Consider the following 26,361-nt stretch of genomic DNA (forward strand, 5'->3'; position numbering starts at 1 on the left):
AATGTTACAACAAGATCTAGAGAAACTCATACGTGCTTTCGTTTTTAGTTGCATTGATTACTGTATACTCTGTGCAGGTTGTTGGAGGAAAAATTACAGAGTCTGGAAGACTTGGGGCCTTCATCACCAAAGTCAAAAAAGGCAGTCTGGCAGATGTTGTGGGACATCTACGTGCAGGTAAAGAACAGATTTACACATTGTTTTCTACCAAGAGTTATTTTTACATGAACAGACTCAGTTGTCCCAGTAAGTGATTGCCTTTCTAGGGAATTCTTGAAATTAGGTTGTATTGTAAACCTGCTAGTTACCGGATGAAATAAAGTATTTTTTTCCTGCTAAAAATATACAAAATGTTTTTAGTTATTGGATAATTTTTTTTATGCTTTGAATTTTTTACATGTTCTATTTTACTAATATTTTTGCATCTATAACATGGAGAATATATTTCAAAGTTTGCTACTACAATATCAAGATTCAACATCAAAATTTAAAGCTATTTTTATTTGATGAACTGTCTTCACAAGCAGGTCCCACCAGACAGTGAGGGTCTGGGGGGCTTGAGAAATGATCCTGAATTAGTGAGCGTTGCAACCACATTTAATTTCCCTTTGCGATCAATAAAGTATTTTTAAATTGAATTGAATTAAATGCTATAACTTTAACACACAGCATAGAGATCTAGAATTATACCATTTGTTCATTGAAAATGAGAATACTGGTAAATATGTTTTAATGGTCTTAGCAGAAATAAATCAAAAACATTTCTTCCAAGTTGGTATGTAACTTTTGTTAATTTTTTTATTTTTTTATTTTTTTTACATATTTGGTAAAATTTTCATCATGTCATGTCAGTATGTTATGAGACGGAGACCCTCCTCTTGACTGATTTGTTGTTTCTGATGTGTATTTCTGGGAGCACTGGGAGAAGGGAGAGGTGCTCAGTTTTTTCACAGAATACCTGTCTCATACTACACTCTCACAGCATAGTGACAGTTTCAACAAATATGTAGAAAGCATTTTTTAAAAATAAAAGTTACATACTCCAGCTTTAATAGGATGAGTTTTTCTGATCTCCACTCTTCATTGTCAGCCGGCTAGCCTCATTGTAGTGCTTGTCCATGTGTTTACAAGTCTCCCTGGCTGCACACTGAGGAGATCTGCCCGAGTGGAGGAGAGGTAGAGGAGGCATTTGATATGGCAAAGTTTGAGGCATAGTGGTGCTGCAAGATAACAACGTGCTGCGTGGGGTGAGAGTGACGGTGTCTCCACGAGCTAAACCACCAGCTGCTAAACCACCAGCCCAAAAGGGAAAACCCTGATAGTCTCTAAAGCCAGTCCTCCCCCGATATCACACTTTTCATCATGTAACAACTTTGTACCTGATACACAAATCAAAACTAAACTCGGGTTGCATCATCTGCTGGTAATCTGATTTCCAGGCGACGAGGTCTTACAATGGAACGGGAAGTCATTGCCAGGAGCAACCAAGAAGGAAGTGTACAACATCATTCTTGAATCCAAAGCCGAACCTCAAGTGGAGATCGTAGTCTCAAGGCCAATAGGGTAAGACTGGTGTTATCAGTATGCAACTATTGCATTTAAAGTAGAGGAGTAACGGCACAGGTTTTATTCTAACAGATGCGTTTGATATCTTTCCTCTTGTATAAAAGCTCCATCAGTCGAATTATGTCCAAAAACCTTTTGAGAAAAGTCTATAGAGCCTATCAGTAAGTAGATTTAATGGGTGGAGGCCCTTTACAGTGTGTCCTCCCTAAAATCCTGATGATCCATCAGAAAAATCCTCTTTTCCAGATGTTTCTTTCTTTCCTCTCCTACCCATTGTGCTACCTAAGCCTATTTTTATGGATGGCCTTTATTCTGTTCACAATTGAGCTGTTTGTTCCACATCATTTTGTAAAAAAGAAACACTTCAATATGCTCATAAAAACTATGAGCAACGTAGTTCTGTCTGAATTTGAATGTCTTCCAACCTGCTACCTTTTACAGAGACATCCCAAGAATCCCAGGCTCCCCACACCCTCCACTAGAATCCAGTAAGTGCTTTTAGCTTTGTTGTTGCCGGCCATGAATGGAGAGCAGCGCATTACATGAAGAAGGCGACTTAGAAACACAGTTTTACATTTCAACGTCAAATATATTTAGTACATTTGTGGCTTTTCCTAAAAATTGCATTTAAGTTTTACAAAGGCTTTGAAAAAAAAATCCAGGCTTCTTACAGTGTGGTTAATAACTTGTAGAGTGGAGAAAGATTTTTGAAGAATTTCAGTTTAATTTTCTTGTGCAGCTACAAACTTCAGTCTACACAGATGACTTTACTTTTGATGGAAAAAAGGTGCACATTTTCAGGAAATGTATCTGTTATTGTTGTAAGAATTAAGGGTTTCTATCAAATCCTGCTGCTCCTGGTTAAAAAATGTCTGAAATCAGCAACGTGTTTGAACTTTCCACATTCCATCTTTATAAATGGTTTTGAATTGCTCAGTATACTTTTCAGAACGAAGTCCTTGCTTTTTCGTGGTTCACTTCTTAAAAGCATGGTTTACAGGCCCGGTAACTAACATGATTGAAAACTCAAATCTGTAGTAAACTTAGTGTAAAAATATGAATAATGTATTGTTGGATACTATGAGTCAAAAGGCAGGGACCTTCAGAAACTATCTGCAAAATGTTCTCGTTCTTTCTACTGTTCACTCTGTAGTCTCACTATTACAATATTTCACCAGAACCTTTGTTTTTCGTCTATCAGCTGGCTCCAGTTCATTTGAGTCACAGAAGATGGATCGTCCCTCTATATCGGTAATGTCCCCTACCAGTCCTGGCACCCTTCGAGACCTTCCTCTTGTGCTGCCTGGACAGCTTTCTGTAAGTAAAGAAAGACGTGTTTGGTCTGAGGTTTGTCTCCAGTGGAGGGAAACTACATTTCAACATCTTTTTAGGTAAAGCTGTGGTACGACAAAGTGGGTCACCAGCTGATTGTCAACGTCCTTCAAGCCATAGACCTGCCACCTCGACCAGACGGCCGACCTCGAAACCCATATGTCAAAATGTACTTCCTGCCGGATCGGAGGTAAGGAGGTTTCATGTATTTTATCTTTACCACTCTGCTTTGCCCGTATCGGGCTAACCATACCATCACCCAGCGCTTGTATTATATAAGTATAACATTTACATTTTGCATTTTAAAGGTTATATCATCCGCTTGAACTCATTTTGCTGGCTTTTCTTTTGGGTTCCAGTGACAAGAGTAAACGACGAACTAAAACGGTGAAGAAGAGCTCTGAGCCAAAGTGGAACCAGACTTTCATATATTCCCATGTTCACCGGCGGGACTTCAGAGAGCGCATGCTGGAAATCACTGTCTGGGATCAGCCCAGAGTGCAGGAGGAAGAGAGCGAATTTCTGGGCGAGGTTGGCGATGCCTCACAATGTCTCCGTTCTGATCACAGAACATCACATTGCTAAAATGTTGCTCTATTTATAATGAATGGAAAAGTACAAATCATGCTGTGCTGACATTTTTTTTATGTAAATTCTGACAAAGGACAAAATTTACAGCTATAAAGGTTTTATGTTTTTTCCTCTCAAGCAATGGTTGTGTGTGTTTGAACAAATTGCTAAAGTCATTCAAATATTTATTTTATTTTTAACTTAAAAGATTAATAGTCATTACATCCTTTACAAATATTAACATCACCATTCTGATGACACATGAAACACTCATTTTTTGATTCTCAGTTCTTCTTTTCCATCATCTGTCCTCTGTCTCTGTCCTGTCAGATCCTAATAGAGCTTGAGACGGCCTTATTGGACGACACCCCCCACTGGTACAAACTCCAAACCCATGACGTGTCCTCCATACCTCTGCCTCAGCCCTCTCCATACCTTCCGCGCCGACACGTCCACGGAGACAGTCCGAGCAAGAAACTACAGAGTATGTCCTTCAGGATGCAGTTTTCTGCATTTCGTTGGACCTGCTATGTGTTTGAGTCTGCACCGGTTAACCTCTCCCTTTTCTGAGCTTTCTCCTTTGTGTCAGGACGTCTCAGCTTTGCCCTGTCTTACCCTGTTTATGTGTGTATGCAGGGTCTCATCGCATCATTGATACAGAGTTTGATGATGGTTTGATAGGTGGGACTAAAGGTGGGTGGGGGGCATGATTACTGAGTTTTTCCCTTGTAGTAGCTTGTAATTGTCCAGCACTTGGTGAGAAGCTTCTTCTTGCATCCTTCCTCCCCTCGTATAAATAATTTAAACATCTAATTTGCACCATCGTATTAAAAATACACAATTCTGTTGTGACTTTTTTTTACTCTTCATCGTGTCCTGCAGCACAGTCCACTGTAATCTTGTGCCCTTTAGTTTGTACTGACCTTTCCAGAAGCTGCAGTGAACTGTTTCTCCTCCTCTGCTGGACTGTAGACTTACTGAAGCACTGAGTGCATGTTAGACTGCAGAGCTCCTTTGTTCTCTGCCATTTCACTTACTCTCAATCCCCTGCATGTTTTTAGTCCTACCAGCTTGTGGCTCACTTCACAGGAGACAACATGCACATGAGGATGACCTCTTTATTTATATTGATATATTTTGCTTTTTATGTTTTACTTTTTTGACCAGCAGTAAATGTCTTTGTTGTTTGTCTGTTTCTGCAGTAGCTTTAGTTTTCACCAGTCTAATGTGCGCCTGAGTCGTACATGTTCAAAGTTAATTTTGCCCTTTTTAGATGCCTTAAAGGTGTTGTTTGTGACAAAAGGAGCACTAGTATGCTCATTGGCAGTATGAAAAGGATGGCAGACCAAAAAACAATTCCACATGAAGTCGATGCTGAGGGTTGGTTGTCTGCAATGTTTTTCATTTAATGAAAAATCCTTCTTTGTACAGTCATCTCCAGAGACTCCAGGCCCCAGAAAAAAAAGCAGACTCAGAGAGTCAGTAACTTTATTTTGAAGAAAGATGTATAAAACACAGGAAATACCAGAAGACTTGAGAAAAACCCAACATTAACAGAAAAACAGTAGAGCAACCTGGAAGATAACCAGGTAGCATAATGATTGTGGAGGATAATAACTAAGCAATTTCAGGTGAACTGACTCCAAATGGAAGATATCAAGGAACTGGAAGCAAGAATGAACAAGGATTTTTAATGATTGGAAATATTTACTCATTAAGACAAAAATACATAACCCCCCAGAAAAAACTAAACAGAAATTCACTAAAAATGCATAATAACTTTACCCAAAATATTTCTGTCTAATTTAATACACATGTCTTTTCTGGATAATTAAGCAGGAAGAAACAGAGCACCTTTCACTTCGTAATATATTATAAACTAGAATTAAATAACACTTATGTTCATTTTTTCCACAAATACATGTTTAAATATAGCTACAATAGGTTATTTGAATCAAGAACTATTGCTTTTTAACTTTATTTGATCGCTTGGTCAAAAAAAATAGCTTTGTCTGTAGTTAAGTTACAACTTTAACGGTTTGATTAGTAGTTCATCTGGTGCTACATACATTTTTAAATCTCTGGCCTGAAAGAGGCACTGCAGAAACAGTCAGGCACTTGATTTGCTTGTAAAACATCTTGATGTGATGTTCTACATCCAGCAAAAGATTTGCATCTGTAGTAGTAGTAGTAGTAGTAGTAGTTGTTGTTGTAGCAGTAGTGAATCGAATACCTCTTTTAACTGACGCATCATTTTTAAATGAAATGAAAAGGTTTGATCTGAGTGGGTTCACTCTTTCTTGATTGCGAATTTATGTTTGTATCCATATAAATCCCTGAAGGATGTTTTTTTTTTTTTTTTTTTTTTTTGGTCACGCGTGTCCACATCCTGTGTTTGTGCCAAGGTGGAGAGCGAAACTCCCGTGAGAGAGATCGGAGCAGCACGTTGGCTGTCCCAGATCAGCAGCGCCCCATCCAGCACCGCTCCCGCTCCGTGTCTCCTCACAGAGAGGACTCCTGCAGGGCTCGGTCTCGGCCCCCACACGTGCCCATGCAAAGGTCAGCTTCCCGCAACAGCGTCTCACATTGCCTTTTATTTCTGCCTGTAGTCTTCTGCACATCTAAACTGACAAGGCAGGCAAAGGAGAGCATTAGTAGAGAAAAAAAAATCAGCAGTCCCATGGCAGATCAAAAGTTCAGTTTAGAGAAATTGTTGTCAGGGAAACTACATGCTTCACAAATTTGACCCCAGTGGAAGAGTGGTAAGAAAATCTTTTTGTTTATCCCTTTATTTTTACAAAGGGGCTTAACATAGCTTAATGTGGAAAAGTCTGAGTGATGCAAACACTTTACAAGTCGTTGTATCACACACGTCAGGACTTGTTCTTTGGATCCCTGTAATAATCAAGCAAACTTTTTTTTTTGTTTGTTTCTTATTTGTAGTAATCAATGTCTTTCAGTCAGAATCCATAGTGTATTAAATAAATATGTAGTGGATTACATATACTTTAATGTAAATGTATACATTTTCTTCAGGAGTTTGGATGAGATTCACCAAAACCGCAACCACTCACGTTCCCCGACACACTACCACGAGTCCTCCCTGGAGCACCAGCGCTCCGGCGACTCAGACTACGAGTATTCAGAGGACAGGTAAACTAATATTGGGGCGTCTTGAAACTCTGGAGTGAAGAAATGTGTAAAACAGTAATTTATCAGTAACTGCTCACAACATTTTGCGCTACAAAACCCTAAAATTGTTAAACGTTAGATTTATTTTGTGAAGGTCGCCTCTTAATTTGCTTAGTTGTTTTTGTTTTGTTTGTAATCTGCTTTCACCAAACTAATTCTACTAATACGCCTAACTGTGTTCGTCTTAGACATAACTGTAATATGAAAAATATTTTTCCTGCTTTCTATCATTCATAAATCCACTTTGCTCATCTGCGCTGCCATCCTGTTTTTTTTTTGTTTTTTTTTGTGTGTGTGTGTTTTCCTGGGTCGTTTTTCATTCGTTCACTCATCGTCATGGCACTGACAGTGAGGTCCTGGAGATGAACAGATCAATTCGAGGCGGGAGTGCAGAGTGCCTACATACCAACAGGTACAAACACCATTCAGCTGTGTTTTAATGGTTGCCATCATACCTTAACAACTTCATCTTAACAGACGTTTTTTGGTGTATAAGGAATGAGTTGAATGTTTCTGATTTTCTGCATCTGCATGAAATCAAAGGATTTTGCATTTGTGCCTAGGTACTGCAGCATACTTTGAATTTCTTTTCCAGAATTCCTTTAGATTTTCACTACTGCCTTATATATATATGTATATAATACAAAACACATTAATCAATATAAAAGTGGATAAGAAGCCTACCCTCTCCATGGGCTGAACAAAGACAAAGCTTTCTTTCTCATTTCCTAGCATTTTCTCTGAGATATTTTCTCTATTTTCCGCTTTTTTTCTTGTCTTGCTTTCAATGTGCATGATTTCTACTCGTTCAACCAGGAGCATAGGTAGATACAGCAACACGCTCCCCCCCAAAATGCCCCTTTTAGTAAATGGTATCCATAAAGACATTTACAGGTAAGCGTTTTACACTCGGAAGGCAATCTTGTCTTTCCTTCCTTTTACTCTGTGCTTGTCTTATTTCAGTTACTCATTTGTGAAATTGGTGAATCTTTTTGGTACAACAAGCCTCCCATTGTGTTGTTGTTGTGGTCAGAATGTTGCAGAAGCCGGTCTGGATTAATTCACCCATCACCAATTTGTACACCTATTTCATGCCTACGTTTTGCCCTTTCATCTTTTCCTACTACAATTTCAGTGTTGTGAGCAAACCATCTTGTCCCCCTTTACTAAACCATTGTATATCAATTCATATCTTGCAAGGTATAAATTTTAGTAAAAACGAGATAATTTAAAATATCTATATTTTCTAAAGAAAACCTACCGGCACCACGTTTCTAAAGGTTTTGATTCTGATCCCATTTTGAGCCTTTTGACCAATTGACAAGAGAAAACAAAATAACTCTAAGGGACATTTGATCACATTTATTGGAGCAATATAATGTTGCTTAAGTTTATTAAAGAAATGCTCTTTAAATCAAACACAACCATTTGTTGGTCCCAATTTATTGATTCCAAACACTTTGCATATGACAAAAATTGCTATTGGGGTCTCAAAATTATGAACAGCAAATGCCAGAATTACAAGTGCCATTTCTACTGAATATTTCATCCCTCGACATGGAAAACTAATTGTCAGTGAAACACACATGTTCAAAACATGTTCACATGTTCTATACCATCTTACCTGGAGTTGTATGTTAGAGAGCTGAAACGAAATGAGGCAATGAGGTCTCCATTTAGCTTTGGTTAACTTAGCAACGGGATGCAATCATACAAACCAAGAACTCTTCAGTTCTTGATTTCATCAGTTAAGAACCAAAATATAACCACAAAGAAATGGAGACGAGTATCTGAGAAAATATATAAAGTATAATATAGCAAGTATGAGAATAATTGTGAAACATTTCTTTCAAACAAGACAAGATGCTAAAATTGAATTCGAAAAGCCAGAGATATATGGCGCTACAGGCAGTGTCACGCAGGTCTGAAGGCAAAGCTTGCTAAGCGTAGTCATTGCACTTATAGATATTGACTGTGGTATTCATTTCCATACGCTTAGCTTTTCCATTTTTTCATATCTGACTCAGCGTAAAATTAATCTGTCATCATCTGCACTACTGTACTCATAGCTACATAACTACCATGAGGCAAAAACTCTCATATTGAACAGAATAAACTTCCCAGCTATAACCTTTTAAATTATATGTACATAGATTATACAAATCTACAGCACTGTGGTTTTCTCTCAAGAAATAGATTCTATTATGTAATAAGCATTACACATAATCTCCAACTAGATAAACTATCTCTCTGCCTTTATGTAATGAAATCCTTGCTCTTATGTTGCAGATGGAATTTAGTTTAGCTTACGTTTCATTTAGTATTTCCTTTATCTTAAAAATCTGAAGGCGATCTGAGCTTACAGAAAACTCACCTGCACTGAGTAATATGTCATGTAGCTACAGTGCTGGTTTCCCCCTGATCATAAAGCAAATGTTATTGTCAGACAACCTGGAAGAATACAAATAAACAATTTTCAAATGAGGATTTAATTTATACAGTGGAAAACTTAACAAAATCAGTCTAGCCCTAAATGAAAAAGCAATCTTCTTTCAAAATTGGTTGTTCTACCTGTGGTGGCAAGGAAATGTTTACACCACTGTGAAGTGGTGTAAACTGCTACAGCCTCTCAGTCATATTTAAGTTAAAACTTTGACTAGGTAGAGTTTAGATTTATGACCTTCCACAGTCAATTAAATATGTAGTAATCTTGGTAGCATTGACAAGCAGGGTGTGTGAGCAAGTTTTATTTTGATGCATTCATGTGCTTCCACCAGTTTGCCTTAGAAGTATTATAATCAAGAGTGGAAGGGAGAAGAAGACCATTGTGTAAGTCGATATAGAGGAGGGAGCTTCTGGATGTTGATGCTTTAAGGTTTATAAGGTGTCCTGAGATGTGCAATAGATGTGACTAAAATCTCAAACCCTGATCCCCATAGTCCTCTAGGGGAGCAAGTCCTTTCTGTGGGGAGCAAAGATTGGGGGATGCTGCTTTACATATTGTTCTGGGTTCGTTTTTAACCTCCTGAATTAGTTTGCAATGTGCTCTTAGAATAATTTTATGAAGCCTCCTGTTCCTAGGAAAATGTATCACTTTTCTATGATTTCTCAATTTCTGGACTGTGGCTGTAATTGCATTTTCCAGGTAGATTTCAATTACGTTTTTCTCATCTGTTCCTGAATTGCTTCAGATTGTGGGTATAAGGCTTTCTGTAATCTTTTAAGGGACTTCTTAATTGTGGATGCCTGGATCTCTGTGTGGCTTGCATAGTTGAACTCAGCTTTCCAAAAAATGTAGCTAATCACAGTTATCTCATGATTTAACAAGGGAATGGTATGGTTCACATTGCGGCAGGTTGGTTTGGCTTGTTGCTTTTTCCTCAGTAAATAAAATTACTTTAGTCTGATACTGAAATTGGTTTGATGATCTGATGCATTTAGGTGCAAAGAACCCCCCGCCCCAAAAAAGCAACAACAAAAAAAAGCCTGCTTTATCAGTAAGAAGGCAACATTTGTTCAGTGCGCTTTAAGCTTGATGTTGTGATGCAGATTTTCATTTCTTAGCCCCACCTTTGTGTGTTTAGTTGCTGTTTCACTCTGTCACTTGCATGTGTCATTTTGTTTTCCTTTGCCTTTCTTTGCATGCGGGTGTTTGGCACCCAGCTCCACCCTCCCTGCATGCCTAAAGAGTAAGCCATACACCAGACAAGAGGGGGGCGGCATCTTGCCTCGTAGCATCCTCACACACCGTGTTCTCAGGTTCACAGACGAGGTTACGGTTAGGTAAGAACAGAGCGAATTTCACACATTTCCACTCTCATTCAGTCTGAAACATGGTTTTACTCTCGACTGACGGCTAATTCTAACATGTGAAGCATTACACCAGTTTTAAATTAGTGATCTACTTTTGCAATTAACAGTACATTAAAAGAAATCTGCACACAGCTTTTAAAATGCGAGGTTTTTGTGATTTAAAGAAGTTAAATCAAGATAAACCATTTCATTTTCCCTCTTTAAATATTAGCTATGACCTGTAAAACTCAAAGGAAAAAATATACTAAAGCTGTTAAGGAGAGATATAGATTGTTAACCAAACAATACTGTGTTTGGTTAAGTTTGTACACTCTTTTAAAGTTGTACATGTGGCTTTGCTCAGGATCACCCACCATATTTAGACTAAACACTTGGCATCTTGTAGAACGCCTCTGGTCAAGCTCAAATATGTGTGGTCTAGTAGGTTTTTCCTTAAACTTCCTGACAACTCATTCCAAAAATTGAACACACAGGCACAGAGTGAAGCATGGGGGTGGTAGCATAATGCTTTGTCATGTTTTTATTTTCTAGCTTGGACTGAAGTCTTAGTTAGGATGGAGAGAGTAATGAACAATTTAAAAAAGAAAAATGTTTTGCCACAAAACTTCCAAGGTTCTAAGACAGCTGACAATAAAAAATATACATTTTTCAGCACAAAGATGAATGTAAGCACATATCCAAATCAAGAGTAAAATTCAGCATTTGAAATGCTGAAATTGAATCAAAAGTTGTTTCAATCAGGTAAATTTCTGTTTCCGTTTTTCTCAAAAAGATGTAAGTTAATGTTTTAATTGAGTTTTACAGGTTAATGTCACCTTAAAAGTGGAAGGACTTCTGAAATGGTTTACCGTATACTTACTAAATGTTTTATTTCTATATTTGTTTATTACATCACACAAACTTTGCACTGCAATTGGATGTATAGGTAAATTACTTGTGTTGAGATTTAAACAAATCATTATCTAATAACATCTACAACTAGTATTTAGATTTAAGATGAGCAGATTTAGATTTTTTGCTTTGAACATCAAAACATCTGGCTAAGTGGAAATAAATTTCTTCCTACAGGCCTAATTCGTACCAGTACTTAAGACAAGAAAAACAAACGCTAAGACAGAAGCAGTAATTTTTTTTGGACACAAAAATTGAGAGACAAGAAATGAGATGATGAAAACGTAAGCAGGGAACCCATGAAATCTTAGGCAGCTTTGTCTTACCTCTTTTTTTTTTTACCTTTTTTTTTACCACCATGAACTCCATTTATAATGTGAAAAAATGGAAGATGTTAAAAACAAGGCTGCAAATTTGGAATGTATTAATCCCAATATTTATTAGAATAAAACTTACAACAATTACTATATTATGACTCTAAAGTTTTAGCGATCGTGAAGAGCTATTTCATTCAAAATAGAAAGAAATAATGTTGTTAATAAATATTCAATCAAATAAATGAATGTCCCCTATGACATAAAAAATATATTTATTAAAAGGATTTTTTTGCTGCCAAAAGTGGAGGTAAGCCCTGAAACTCACAAAATAAAGATCACAAATTAAGTCTGTTATGAAATACATAATGAAATAAAAATGTGATTGACAAAATAATCTATGCATTAAAAATATACATTGTTTTTATTTTATCAGGGCATATATCCACTTTTTGGAGTGTTTATTATTTATTTATTAATAACAGTATTTATGTTTATAATGCTGTATAAAACGACCATTCACTGTTGCTGCTTTTGGTTTAGAATGCAAACAATTAGATCATGTCGTACATTTTTTATTACTATGCAACCTGGAGACGTTTTTACTCAAGTTTATTTTGACACCATAATCTCATACGAGCCCATGAGTACTCATCATTGCTGCTACTTCAGGGTTAATTAAGGTGAATAAAAGAAACTATTCAACTGAACCCCAGCTTAAATTTGTTGGTTTGTTTTTCTCTCCTTTTGTGGAAATGCATTTGTTTTTATGTGTTGTGTTATTTGCATTTGTAAATTGCATTTGTTGATTCAAACATGATCCAATTACTTCTCAGTTTGCCTGTTTCCATGTCGCTGCATGTTCTTTGTTTAGTTGCAGGATTGCCACTTCCAACATTTAGGTCATGCGATGTAATACGATGGCATCCATTTAAAGCCACTTGATGTCAGAAAGTGAAATGGGACAAACACACAGACGTATACAAATATCTGTGAACCAATTATGAACTCATACAAACCAATCATTCTGCCTCTGACACCTGGTTTCCATGGTAACTCATCAGCCTACCATCTCAGTGATCTCCCAGCATTTGGTTGCTAGGAATGACTTGCTATGATAAGTGTAGCAACAGAGCCATTACATGTTTCTGTGCCGTCTGATTCTACCTCTCCCCCCCACACCACCTTCTTAAATCTCTGCCTGTCCTTTCTCTCTTCTTCCTGTATTTTAATAAAACACTCTACTCTTTATCATCACACATTGTATCTAGCTGATCTTGTTTTGTTTTTTTTTATCTCTGTTTCTCTGCCTTGCTTTGCTGCCATTTTGTGGCGTTGCAGCGACCTGCAGCCGTCCCTGGACAGAGTGAGGAGTGCCAGCACCACATGTCTGAGACCAGACACCAACTTTCACTCCTCTGACAGAGACAGGTATCCGACAAAAAATGTGCAACGTGCGACTCGGGCAGCTCTACAGTGACTTTTACATGTGTGTGTTTACGAGGATGGTGTGATCCAGTATTTATTGTTTTAAAGATTCTCCATGTTTTCACTCCATCTCATAACATGTACATGTGCCCTTCCCCCTCATAACTGTATTTTCTCTCCAAACGTTCACAAGAATGCTTTATGATGAATATGAAAAACCTTTCTTTCCATGCAACTGGCATCTGTGGATGCCAATTGGTCCAGATTAACCTTTACAGAAATAGTAGCTGTGGAATTTAAATACTTACCTACACTTTCCCAACATTGTGGAATTGAAGAACTGAAGAATCGTAAAGTTGGGGTTTTATAGCAAAACTAATTTGTTTCAACATGATTTCAGTCCTACATTGTGCTGTGGAAAGTTATCTCAGTCCTTCAGATATAATTTTCAGATTATGTGTTCACATGTAAATGAGCTGGTATGAAAATTCCAAAGTACAGACAAACACATACGATGAACTTTTTCTCAAGTAGTCCTGATGTCCTGTGTGACTACAGATGGCTTATGTCTCTTCTAGCTTTCTGATACTGTGCCATGAAGTGTGCAGTACATTCATGGCCTTTACTAACAAAATCTCCTGGTGTTCTCACCCTGGAACGCTCCTCCTTCTCCTACCCCTCTAGGTGCTCCAATTCTTTGCCCCGCAGGACTCCCGCAAGCCCCAGGATCTTAGTAGAGCATGTGGCCCCAGAGGAAGAGAGGTATACCAGGCCTGCCCTCCCATCTGCTTTCTCCCTACTTCTTGCTTCTGCTTTGCTTTGCTGCTCAAACCTCCTTGACTTTTTCCTTCTGGAAGCATTTCCTATTGCTTAGAGCTCAAACTTGATATCGCAAACCTTGCGATCGATGCTGTTTCGTTTCCCTTTCTCGTAAAGACTTGTGCTCTGAAGCTGTGCAATTCCATATTTATTCTGCTGCAGCTGTTTCTCTGCTGAACTCCCACTGTCATTTTCAACACTACTTTGGCTTTAAAGCACTTTATTTGGTACGACATTGTTATTAGGGAAGAAAAAGAGTTTACATGATGTGCAGTTCTCAGTTAAATTGCTTTCATAATCCTCCCTAAAGAAGTACAGCATCAGTTTTGGGATCTTAGTTTTTTTTTAATCCTCAGGCAACATTCAGTGCACATATAAGCGGTGACTGCTTTCCACACACTTTCTTTGTCTTCCTCTATGTTTTTGGTTGTCAAAACAGGGAGAGTATTAATTCATCCAGTCTAAACTGTCTCTGGGAAAGCAGAAAGTGTCTTGAATTGGACAGGTAAGGTCATTTTTGTATTCCAAGATTCATTCATTCATTTGATCAGTTTCCTCTCCTCTCATTTTTATCATCACTTCATTCTTAATGACTACGAGCATCTAAACTGCTTGGTGAGATCTTTAAGGATGCAGCACTACATATGACGTTGAATTGCCCCAGGCAATCAGCGCAAAATCAGTGTGATATAAATCATTTTCAACAAGCCATCTTAAAAAAAATGTAAACTCCTTTTACGTTTACATATATTTTACTTTTTTTTTTTAGAGATGCTTGCCTCATAAACTATCAGAAACAAACTTCCAATATTTTTTAAAATGTTTTGAATCTAAATCTGCCATAAGTGTGAATAATTGTGGGCTTAATAGTAATTAAAATGAAATTTACTGTTTATTCAAAGTTTTATTCATCAGATTTTGGCAGCCTTTATAACGTTAATATCTTAATAGAAGGTTTTAGAACACAATTCTTTAACAAAGTCTAACAATTTTATTGTGTAATGTGATACAGTGCAATACAACATAATAAAATATAGTGGATCTACAACTGATCTCACAACTCCATGAATGTAAGAAGGTTTAGTGAGTGTGACAGACAAATAATGTGAGATGAATCAAAATTGCAGATATGAGATTAAAAAATACCCCCATGTCCCATTGTGTAGTTTGCATTCACAGGCAAACTGACATTTGATAGTGATATTAAGTGATGAGAGAGCAATTCATTTCATCGTGTAGTGGCAGTTCCCACCTTCAGGGAGCCTTCAGTTGTGTGTTTAGGTCATTTGCAGTTTAAACTCACATGCTGAATGTTTATAGCCATCTGTTGAACCCCAAGCAGCTCCTGGTATGTTTGGTGCAAATCATTATCAGATGGTCAGAGCTGGTACAAAATGGAGCAGCAGCCATAATGTTTTTTCCTGACTGATACCAAATTCATTTCTGATATTGTGGGCTTTGTTTTTGACTCTTTCTGATGTTATTTATAAGGACTATAGAGAATATTTGCTGTGGGTTCTGAGATGAGAGGTAGATGTTTTTAGTACAAAAAGTATATAAAAACGATTTTCAGAATCGTACACATCACACAATATGTCCCTTAAATGTTACAGATCTTTATCCAACTCAAAAAATTTGCCTTGAGGTTTACGCTGTTGGCTGATGCAAATATGGTGAAAGTGTTTCATTTTGTTGCAGTTAATAAAGTAGGAAAGTAGAATCTCAGTACAATCTTTACGCAATTGATTGGTGCATCTCTTGTAAAAAAAAAAACAAAAACAAACATCTGCTAGATCTGAATACTAATAGTCTTATCCTAATGTCTGTCAAATTATTTCTTAGTTCACAATAGCCAAAATCACAGTAACATGTATTTGCGGGGTTGTTGTATGAAAAACCTGAACCCAAGAGGATGGAAACATTTTTCTTGAGGTATTTTTTTGCTCTCTTTAGACAGTTTGATATTCTTTTTTTTTATTTGCTGCCAGCAGTCGAATTCAGCCCACCTCTATCCTAAGGGGCAGTAGAAGAAGAGGGGGCCCCCTGAGGCCCTTTGTACAGACAGTGCTGTCAGGTTCCTGTCCTAACTCGCCGCGGCCGGACAGGTGCATGTTGTTACCTGTGTTGATCTTTTTCTCCCCCTATGTGTGCTTGTGTTCATGTTTTCAAGCAGGTATTTTTTGCCCCCATGTGCTCTTCTAGGATGTGTGTAGCCTTGACTGTGTAGAGAACATACCCAGAAAATTGTCCTTTACTCCCTTTCCTTCTCTCCTAACTTTATTGTCTGAACTTTTCTGCAGATGTCATTTTGTTGCTCCTGTGATTCCATTTTTAAATATGTCAATATTTAATTTTGGGACTGGACATGTGTCATCATTCCACCTGTTTTCTTGTCTTTGATGCTTATTGTTAGAGCACACCCACACGGCAGCCCTTCTCCTCCAACTGTGTTATCCGGTCGAAGGGGTCGGCAGCTTCCACAGCTCCCTGCGAAGAGCAGCAGCATAGAGCACGGTATGTTTCTCAAGCCATAATGCAAAGCAAAACAGAAAAAATATATACTAACAGTTTAAAGCTACACCAAAGTCAACATTTGGCAATGAAGCTTTACATTAAGTTTATAAGTTAAGAGTGCTGCGCCTGGAGAATGTAAAATGATGCAAATATGTTGTTTTTATCTTTCATCAAATTTTTTTTTTATCCTTTGATTTTTAAATATATACTCTACTTTGGATTCACTTTGATCATATTGAAGATTTCTAATGCAAGGTCAAAATGGCATGAAAAAGATTTTTCTCTTTGTACATATGAGGGTTATCAATCAATATGTTTTTCAAGGTAACATTTTTTTTTACTCTCTTTTTAAAGCTTTATTTATCTTCTTATTTGTATCAGCCCTAGCAGTGGAGGAGCGAGCCCGGCAGCTGCCAATGAAAGTACATTCCTACCGGCCTTCAGCCTCCCACAACTCTCAAACAGACCTCAAGACCAAACGGGAGGTATGCATCTCCAACTCGTCTTCTTCTGATCACTCTTTCAGAATGTAGGTGTTTGATCCCTAGTTTGGCATAAATCAGATTAACCCGCCAGAGCTTTGATTGCAGATGTACGCAGAGCAGAGGCGCAGCAGTGACAACATGTCGGCCAGGTCTTCGGACAGCGACATGAGCGACGTGTCGGCTCTCTCCCGTGCCAGCAGTGCCTCTCGCCTCAGTAGCACCAGTTACATGTCTATACAATCAGAGCGGCCTGGAGGACGGCTCAGGTCAGTTTTTTTGGCGCGTGCTCTGGTCGCAATCTGAACAATATTTTACTTTTTTTTTTTTAACTGCATGCTAATCACAGTTTTTTTTTTTTCTGAATGCTGCATGCTTCCACTCCTCTGCATGATTCGCCTCCTCTGTGACACACATCTTTCACATACAAACAATCACGCAAACTCACCAAATGGGACAACTTAAAAACAAACTTAGATCAAAGTCTTTAGAGGAGGACAAAAACGACAGGAGGATATCGTGGGAGGTGAACGGAGAGGAGGAGAAAGAGAGGGAAGCAGGAAAGAGACGCTTCTCTCAGGAGTTGAAACGCAGAAGACACACGGTAGCAGGAGACACAAGGGAGTCCAGGTAACAATAATTCTCCACCTCCTCTAAAATCAATCTTTCCCTCCCTTATGACTGAGGAAAAAACACCACCGTTATGTAATTTACTGAATAACGTTGAACTGAACATAATTAAAATAGATTTGATTGTCTGCACATTAACACATTAAATATTGTTTGTAGGTTTACTATATTTGAATGAGTGGATGCAGTGATTTCCACCAGCGTCATGACGCTTTATCACACGTAGCTGTCCGAAAGCCTGATGATAAACAGCATCCAATGCTGAACTCAACTAATAAATTATCTGAAAATAAGCAAGAACTGAAGCGAAACTAAACATAAGCAAACCACGATTAGGTTCAGCTGACGTCAAGCTGATATAAAAAGGACATTTTGAACTCAAACACACACGCACCCCCCACACACACACGCACGCACACGCACACACACGCACACACACGCACACACACGCACACACACGCGCACACACAGTGCTGGCTGACCAGAAGCAGGGCACTGACAGGGACAAATGACCCAATCCCAGTGGTCCTCCATGGGTCAGGTGGTGATGTAGTGCAGCTTATTAGCTGGCAAATATATTGAAGTCTGGGAAAGTGAGAGAAGGTGACCCTGTTCTTTACAGTCCAAACGATTTTATGGATAAGCAGAAACTCTCACACTTTAAAGAGTCAGTTGTGAGAGGAGTCTGTTTGAGTGTGAAGACTTTAAACGATCCTTGTCTCAGCGCTTGTTCCTCTACTAATACGACTGCTGCTGAAAGAGCCGTTTCTTTAAACTTTACCATGTCGTCTTCAATATTGCAGACTAGCTCTGCATCACTTGCGTTCTTCTACACATTGTTCAGTTTTGATCTTTTATTTCAGGCCACCTTTTTCCACTTTTTCTGTGTCCTCTACAAGACTTGTGTGGCTAACTAGGCAATGTTCACCCACTTTAACTGGGGATCTAATTGGATGTATTCTGAAGGTAATCAGGCTGTTATTGTCTGTCTTCATGGATTCTGTTATCTGCTTCAGGACAGTTTGTTTGTCCAACTTCATGGAAGGAGAAGGAAACAGAGAAGACGTGGATTACACAATCACATACCACATTCACTTTTATTGTTTTTTTTGTATACAACCTTCCAACAACTATTCTTCTCTAATTGCCTGTGCAATTTACATTTTAAGTAATTGAATGTAATTTTTTTTTTTTTTTTTGCTTTATTTTTTTCTGAAAAAAAATTAAGCATACCGGGGATTTCATTAGTGCCGAAGTGTTTGTTCTGGAATTTGACAAAATGAGACCATGGAAGATTATTTCAAAACCTCCATAAACCTAAATACCCACTTCATTCACAATTTGGCTGAAAAACAGACAAATCTGTTCTAAGAAAACTAAAAATAAATCTGATCATGCCATTCCAAAATTGTTTTCTTCTCATGAATTCATCTTTTTGATCATTTGGATGTACAATATGTTTGGCATCACTGTTATGCTGAAAATGTGAATCCCTCTTCATGTTCACTAATCGACAACAGTAAGATTGGGGACAAAGTTGGATGGAATTTGGAACTTTATCTGCCTTGACAAAAACAGTATTTCCATCTACAGAAAAACAAATTATAAACATTCAGAAAAGAGCCACGAATAGCTGGACAGTCCTTTGGTATTTTCAGTGTTGCTGTTGGCCTTCTTGACCAGTTTTAGTCTCATAATCAGCTATTTTTCAATATATTTTTGTCCACTTCCCCTGACAGATACCTTTGTGCACTAATTTTGTGCACTACATCTTTGTAAACATTAGTTATCTAAAAGAAGCAGATAAATAAAATAAATAAGAAAATCCAACAGGAACATCTAAACTTTATTTCTATTCCTGTTGCTTTATTTTATTGCAGCTCTGAATTCAAAATGATTGAATTCTAAAAAGAAATCAAAACATGCTTCACCACAAGGTTATTGTAGTTTTTTTAAGCTTTTTTTCTTTTTCCACAAATAAACTATGTTTTTCTGTTGAATTGTACAAGATAATTGATCCACTATTTGCAGAAAAGGTTTTGAAATTATGAAACAAAGTGTCACTTTTTGACATAACAAAGCATGGCCTTTTAAATACTCTGCACTTTTGAGATCCACTGTATACACACTTAAAGTATCTTTGAGAGATTGAGCTAAATATTACAAAAATGCAAAAACTACATGCTTGCACTGAAATCATATTTTTCCTTTTGTCCGTGTGTTTATGTATTTGTGCTACCCCCTCTCCCCCCCGTGCATGTCTTAGATCCCTCCTTGCATGCCTTCTGTGCTGTGACTGCCCGGACCCCCTCCATCCTCAAGACCAGGACCTTCCCCTTCCATCCTACCCATCCTCTGCCAGAAATTCTCTAACTCCCCTGCAGGAGGCAGTGGAGAGGCCTCAAACCACACTCCCTCTTTCCTCCCTCTCCCCTGCTCCTCTCGGTCATTGGACTGTAGCTGTCAGGGAGCCGCTGGGAGCGGAAAGTCTGAGTGAAAGAGGCAGTGTGGCCGCGCTGTCCTGCAGCACACTGATGCCCTCCGAGGGGATCGATGTGCGCTGGCTCCTCCAAAACCCTAGGAGGCGGCACCGCTCACGTTACTGCTGCTGCTGCTGCTCATGTTTAGTGCAATGTTTAAGAAGAAACTTGAACTCATAACATCATGGCTTTTGGTTAATGAACACTCTTTTTCAGTCCTACCACAACTGTAAACTCGAATTATATTCATTTAAAACAGAAGGTGTATTCCATTTGGTTCCCATTTGGCGTAATAAACAGAAGTTCACTTTCTGTTCTGCTCCTGCTGTTTTATGTTATCCCAGATTATTGGAATGTTATTACATACATTAATTAAGAGCCCACTCAATAACACCAACAAGGTCCTAGATTTATCCGGAGTCCTCTACCTTACAGTCGGCAGATGCGATCTTCTATGGGTCGGAACATGATGAAGAGCTCCAGTGTGAGCGGTGAGATCTACACGCAGGAGCGCACAGACGGCAGCCAATCAGACACCGCTTTGGGCACCGTAAGCGGCGGCAGCAAGAAGAGACGCTCCAGCATCAGCGCTCGCTTCGTGGCCATCGTCGGCAAGAACCGCAGCCGCAGCACCTCACAGATCAGCGACCCTGGTGAGTCGCACATACAAACTGTTCAAACTTTGTATCACTATTGTCCTCTAAAACAGGATTACGTAGTCCTCAAGGTTTAGTTATAATTTGAATGCCTTGTCTTTGATCACCTGGACACCAGAAGAAATTTGGGGAATTATTCATGAAATTTAAAATTCCGATGAAAACAGTAGAAATTTTGTGGGTAGGGATTTGGATAACATTTATGTCATCATGTTGAGATTTTAGTCCCTGGGTATCTTCACAGTTTTATTCTTCACTGACAAAATTTGTTGTCAGCAACTGACTCAATATCAAGTTGTAAAAAGACACAGGTTTTCTATTGTTTTCCCTTAACCTTCATTTTTAATACTTTTTTGTTGTTTGGGGAGGGAGAAGAACAACTGTTGTATTTATTTAGAAGACTTCATTTAAGTTACATTTTAAGCTCTACAATGTTACTTAAATTATTGGAAATAATGATGATTTACAACATCCTAAATATTTGTTCTCTTGATGATTTTTTCCTGACAAATTAAAACATGCTTTAGTCCAGACCCAGAAAATTTTAAGTGCTCTTTCCTTCCGAAGAAGACAAAATCTTCTCCTGCCTTAGAGTTTAAATGTCCAGCATCCACTCTTTTCACTCAGGGTATGCTTTTAATAGCTTTTTATGTTCCTGGCATAAAAAGCTATTAAAAAGCACTTGGCCTGGGGGGGGGGAAAAGTCGGAGGTTGGTTCTCCTACTTTCACTGTTTCATCTCTGATGTAAAGATGGGAGAAAAAAGAGAGAGAGAGAGAGACGGGACAGAGTCCAACACTAATTCATAAAAAAATCTATTTTGGTCATGATGGATGACAGCAACGTCAGGTAAGGCTGTAACCTCGTTTTGCTGGATTCATATGGTCAAAGCTGAGCTTTATCCTCCAGCTATTTCATGCTATTTGACGTTTTGCGACTAACGGACTGTTTTGATTTGCAACTCGTAGAATGAACTAGAATCTAAATTAGTTTATTCAAATGTATTGCTGCGTATTTAATGTCTGTCTTCTGTTGTGTAAATTAAATGGCAGCAACATTCACGTCCCTTATACACTTTTGTATTGAATCTGTAAAATGTTATAGATCTTATTGGGATTTTGTGTTATAGATCAACACAAAGTAGGGCATAATTCTGAAGTGAAAGGAAAAGGAGATGTGGCATTCAAATAATAAAAATCTGACATGTGAAAATGTTCAAGGAGTGGGAATACTGCAGCTTTTTACTGTAGGTATTGTGGTTTATTTTGTTTTGTTTAATATGTATATTCCCTGGACTACAAGGATTGCACATGTACAAGTAGAAAATCAGAGAATTAGGCTTGAAAGATGTTGGAAAAATGTTGCGTTTTTGTCATTTACAAACATGTTCTGCGGTATTAAAATATTGTTTCAAAAGAGATTTACGCACAAAGTTCATGCCTTCGGTCCAAAGCATGGGCTGAAATGTTCATGCAACAATTTTAATCAAAACGGCAGACTAGGATCATTCTGGATCAGTCTCTCTGCCTGACCTCGGGAGCTTATGTTTATCTGTTGCGTTGAATTCGAAGGCCATAAACTGTTGGATTAAAAGTTTTTTGCTCTTGCCTCTTTTCTATCTTTTTTTTTTCTAGAGGGGAAGACTAAAAAGGAAAAGGGCATTCAGAGGAGCACAGAGACTGGCATGGCCGTGGAGCTTTCCAGGAACATGAGCCGCCAGCCCAGCAGGGAGTCCAACAACGGCAGCATGAACAGCTGCAACTCTGAGGGAAAGTGAGTAAACTACAAATCTCCTCCTGAAAAACAGATGAAATTTATCTGAACTTCACAAAAAACAAGTTTGCTCTGTTTTGTTTGTGTTTTCTGTATTAGTTTCTGTGTTAGTTTAAATCTGGGTGCCAGCAGCCAGTTCAGCGATTTCCTGGATGGACTGGGACCAGCACAGTTGGTGGGCAGGCAAACTCTGGCTACTCCTGCCATAGGTACTAAATTGTAACACTTGTCTCTGCTGTTGTCTATATATTCAGCTTATTATTTCTCTTCTCATTTATTTGTCCCATCTATGATATAAATTGCTCTCTCTCCTCCCATTGCTATGTCTTTCGCATCTTGTCTACCTGTCTTTTCTTCCTCTCTCATAACTAACTTTGTTAGTTTTTAAATATATTTTAAATATTTTTTGTTTATTTAAATATGTGTAGTTCTTTGTTCAGTTCTAATTTAGTTTTTAATTATTTGTTTTGTTTTTCTAAAGATTTTTTTTTCCATTTGGTTATTTTTTGACGATACCTACTATCAGTTGTCTCGTGTTTATTTAGACATATAGATGTCTTTTTCTCTGTCCAGTCATTAACCACTTCAGGAGCTTCCCATTGTCTTAGCAAAGCTCTGAGGTGACAGCTTAGCTGCTGTCCTGTTTAGTCTGGGTTCACAGCATCACATCATTGTCTCCTTTTATCATTTGAACCACTTGTCGTTCCTCTCAGCAAGCGTTGCTCTCTCATTACTCAGGTGACATTCAGATTGGAATGATAGAGAAAAAAGGGCAGCTGGAGGTGGAGGTCATCAGAGCTCGAGGACTCGTACAAAAGCCAGGATCCAAATCTCTGCCTGGTAAGAACCTGCATCTGTTAACACCCAGCTACTGCTTCTGCAGATGATTTGCAGAGGTGCCCTGTACTCAGGGCTAAAGAAGCAATGGCTGCTTCTTTAGCCCTGAGTACAGGGCACCTCTGCTGCTTCTAAAGAAGCAATGGCTGCTTCTTTAGCCCTGATCCAAAAACTCTCTTTTTTTGACTTTGTTTGCTGATTGTTTGCAAAGCCGTTTTTTTGCTCAGAGTCGTATGATAAAACTCAAATAGCAGCTGGTACATCAAGTGTTTTGGTACTGCCAAGAACTCTTTTGAGTTTGCATTTGTGAAAACTGACGTTTTTTGTTTTTTTTTCATTCTTCTTAGCCAGTTGCTCAAGCCCAGTCATAATGAGTATGGGGGACATTTGTGAGCACACAGAGTAAAGAGTGCCGAATGCAAATGCATGGCACACCTTTCAGACTGTTAATTTTAAAAACCAGTTGAAAATCCTGTATTTAACAATTGTGTACTCATTTGTGTTGGTCTTTCACATTAAATCCCAATAACATTGAAGGGTGTGACCGTGACATTCCAAAATATGAAAAAACTTCAATATGCATTTTGCAAGACACTGTTGGTCCTCTGCTCTCTTTTGCTTTGCAATGTTTATATGATCTGAATACAAACAATTTTTTTTCTTTTTCTTTTTTCTTCCAATTAGACAAAAACCAGTTTTATTTATTTATTTATTTTTTTTGGGAAAATCTGGATCATCTTGTATTTTCAGACCATTTTATTGTTTTTTCTATTCTTTAGCTCCATATGTCAAAGTCTACCTGCTGAATAATGGAGCATATGTAGCCAAAAAGAAAACTAAGATTGCACGGAAAACACTTGACCCCCTGTACCAGCAAGCACTGCTGTTTGAGGAGAGCCCACAGGGGAAAGTCCTACAGGTGAGTGCCATATTTTGTTTCCCCTCTTCATCACATGATTGAGCTGAGTAGCTTAAAGCACATCTTCTCCCTCAGGTTATCGTCTGGGGTGACTATGGCAGGATGGACCATAAAAGTTTCATGGGAGTTTCACAGATCCTACTGGATGAGTTAGACTTGTCAAACACAGTCATTGGTTGGTACAAGCTGTTCCCTCCGTCCTCTTTGGTCGATCCGACGCTGGCATCCCTGACGCGGAGAGCTTCCCAATCATCTCTTGACAGCTCCTCGGGACCGCCTGGTGTTCGAACCTAGTGGACCAACAGTGCTACACTATCCCTCAAAGGAAAGGGGGAAAAAAATTTAAAAAACTTAAGGAAAGAAACTGAAGAGAGGCCCATACAATAAAAGGTAGAAACATAGAACAACAACAATCAGAACCGGTCACAGCGAGAAAGCTTTGTTGAAATCTGACAATCACTCCTGCCGCAGTTATTTTTGTCTGTCGTAGGGAGCGTCATATTTCGGTGTTTCGTTTCCATTCAAAGAAAAATCTCATGGTTTATCTCTTGCTCTCCGGTCGGAATATGATAGCTGTGAGTGTCGGTGAATCAAAAAGAAACAGGGTGGTTTTTAACCGAATCAACCTAGCAAAGAAATGTACGTAAGCATTGGAATGTATGGCCTCGTGACAGAGGTAAAATCCCTTCGCTGACTGCAGGGGGCGCAGTCCTTTCTGCAGCGGCCTCCTCCAGAAGCCCATCAGACTGCCGGTACTCCTGCTCTCTCTCTCCCCGTCAGGATGCCGCCCTGCCCTCCCCCGCATGGGTGTTCAGTCTGGAAGCACAGGGCTTTCTTCTGGTGCCTAGATCACTGGTCCCTTTCTTTGTCAAGATATTCTCTTTTCAACATGTTTACCATGGCTACTCTTGGGCCATAGTCTTTTAAGAGTGAATTCTGTGGCGTTCCTTTCTTTCCTTTTGTTACTACAGGCACAAAATGTTTTTGCAGTGTGCAAAATGTTCATGATAATGTGGTCAGTCTGAAGTGTGCATGATGAAAAAAAGAGATTTTTAAAGGACACGAAATTTAGTCTGCAGCTCTTCTCCGGGATGATAGGTAATAATAACGGATGGTCCACCATTTTGCCTCTGTTCTATCACTGAGTTCACCTGGAAATTTCCTGGGTGGAACAATGGAGATCTTGCTGCACGTTGTAAAGCCTCATTTGTCAAATACTGAAATAGATTTGGGTGCAGAAGTTGTAGAAGAATTCCCACATGTGACCCGTGAAACTGTAAGAATCCTTGACAATTCAACCTAATACTGATAATCCTGGTGGCTGGAGAGCATCATTAAATTGTCTAATTCAATTTTTTTATTTTATTTTAAAGTTGCAGCCTCACCAAAGGGATGGTAAACCATGAAAAAAACAAATTTCTCCAAGGGGAATACATTCCTGCAAATGCCGTGTCACGCATTTTCGTTTTAATTATTCTTTCCAAACATAAGTATTGAACAGTCACCCATTAGACATGCAGCATGTGGTCCACTCTGCCATAAACAGCCCTTTGACCCGTATCAGTTCATCACATGGCAGAGCACCACATTAAACGTGACTGTCCAGCGCAGTGTTGCTCAGAGTGCGCGGGTTAAAATGAGTTCCCACACTTTCTTGGATATGTATTGCAGAGATCCTCCTGCTGATCCAAACCGACGTCCCCTTAAGAAGCTCAAAGTGTCCCTCACGGAACCTCATGTCTTTTTGTTTACAATGTATTTTTTTGCAAATTTTAGGAGAAGAAATGCAGAAACAGACAGGAAAATCCTGAAAAATCTGGCATTCATTCCCCTAAACCCTCTCCTTTCTCGGAGATGCAGCAAACCTCCTAATGATCCTCCAAGAGCGTTGCCAAGGAAATGAGCCGAGAATGGAGGCAAATTGTTGGACCGAAGCAGTGACATGTCTTAGATTTTTACACCCGATAATGAGATCAATGTTCAACCACTTGTCTTTGTTTGATTGTGTTGTAGGGGGTTGACAAATAAATCAAGGTTATGTCACTTTGAAATGTCCAAGGGATAGAGTATCACCGTCAGATAAAAAATAAATAAATGCTATTGTTCACCTATGCCAGAGCTAGATTGGACCACGTAACTTTTCACA

The 26,361-nt window shown here is 38.6% G+C and overlaps 1 protein-coding gene across 21 annotated transcripts in view; it reads left to right on the forward strand.

Annotated features, from left to right (window-relative positions):
- Positions 1–25,996, forward strand: part of rims1b (regulating synaptic membrane exocytosis 1b) — a 62,209-nt gene extending 36,213 nt beyond the window's left edge. For 6 of the 21 annotated variants that reach the window (XM_008406304.2, XM_008406329.2, XM_008406321.2 and 3 more), the window contains 27 exons: positions 78–177; positions 1,440–1,563; positions 2,008–2,054; positions 2,768–2,883; positions 2,958–3,088; positions 3,258–3,429; positions 3,799–3,952; positions 4,105–4,161; positions 5,874–6,027; positions 6,505–6,621; positions 7,010–7,072; positions 7,477–7,554; positions 10,324–10,443; positions 13,020–13,109; positions 13,791–13,868; positions 14,365–14,430; positions 15,914–16,030; positions 16,339–16,439; positions 16,821–16,924; positions 17,030–17,190; positions 17,399–17,551; positions 20,467–20,684; positions 22,321–22,459; positions 22,559–22,668; positions 23,198–23,299; positions 24,076–24,215; positions 24,291–25,996. In XM_008406304.2, the coding sequence (XP_008404526.1) occupies positions 78–177; positions 1,440–1,563; positions 2,008–2,054; positions 2,768–2,883; positions 2,958–3,088; positions 3,258–3,429; positions 3,799–3,952; positions 4,105–4,161; positions 5,874–6,027; positions 6,505–6,621; positions 7,010–7,072; positions 7,477–7,554; positions 10,324–10,443; positions 13,020–13,109; positions 13,791–13,868; positions 14,365–14,430; positions 15,914–16,030; positions 16,339–16,439; positions 16,821–16,924; positions 17,030–17,190; positions 17,399–17,551; positions 20,467–20,684; positions 22,321–22,459; positions 22,559–22,668; positions 23,198–23,299; positions 24,076–24,215; positions 24,291–24,509 (3,231 nt within the window). In that variant the 3' untranslated portion in view covers positions 24,510–25,996. The other 15 variants (XM_008406311.2, XM_008406353.2, XM_008406364.2 and 12 more) reach the window with 15 other exon arrangements.
- Positions 25,997–26,361: the final 365 nt, after the last annotated feature.

The sequence above is a fragment of the Poecilia reticulata genome, linkage group LG1 (assembly GCF_000633615.1).
Source record: "Poecilia reticulata strain Guanapo linkage group LG1, Guppy_female_1.0+MT, whole genome shotgun sequence".
NCBI classification, from domain to species: domain Eukaryota; kingdom Metazoa; phylum Chordata; class Actinopteri; order Cyprinodontiformes; family Poeciliidae; genus Poecilia; species Poecilia reticulata.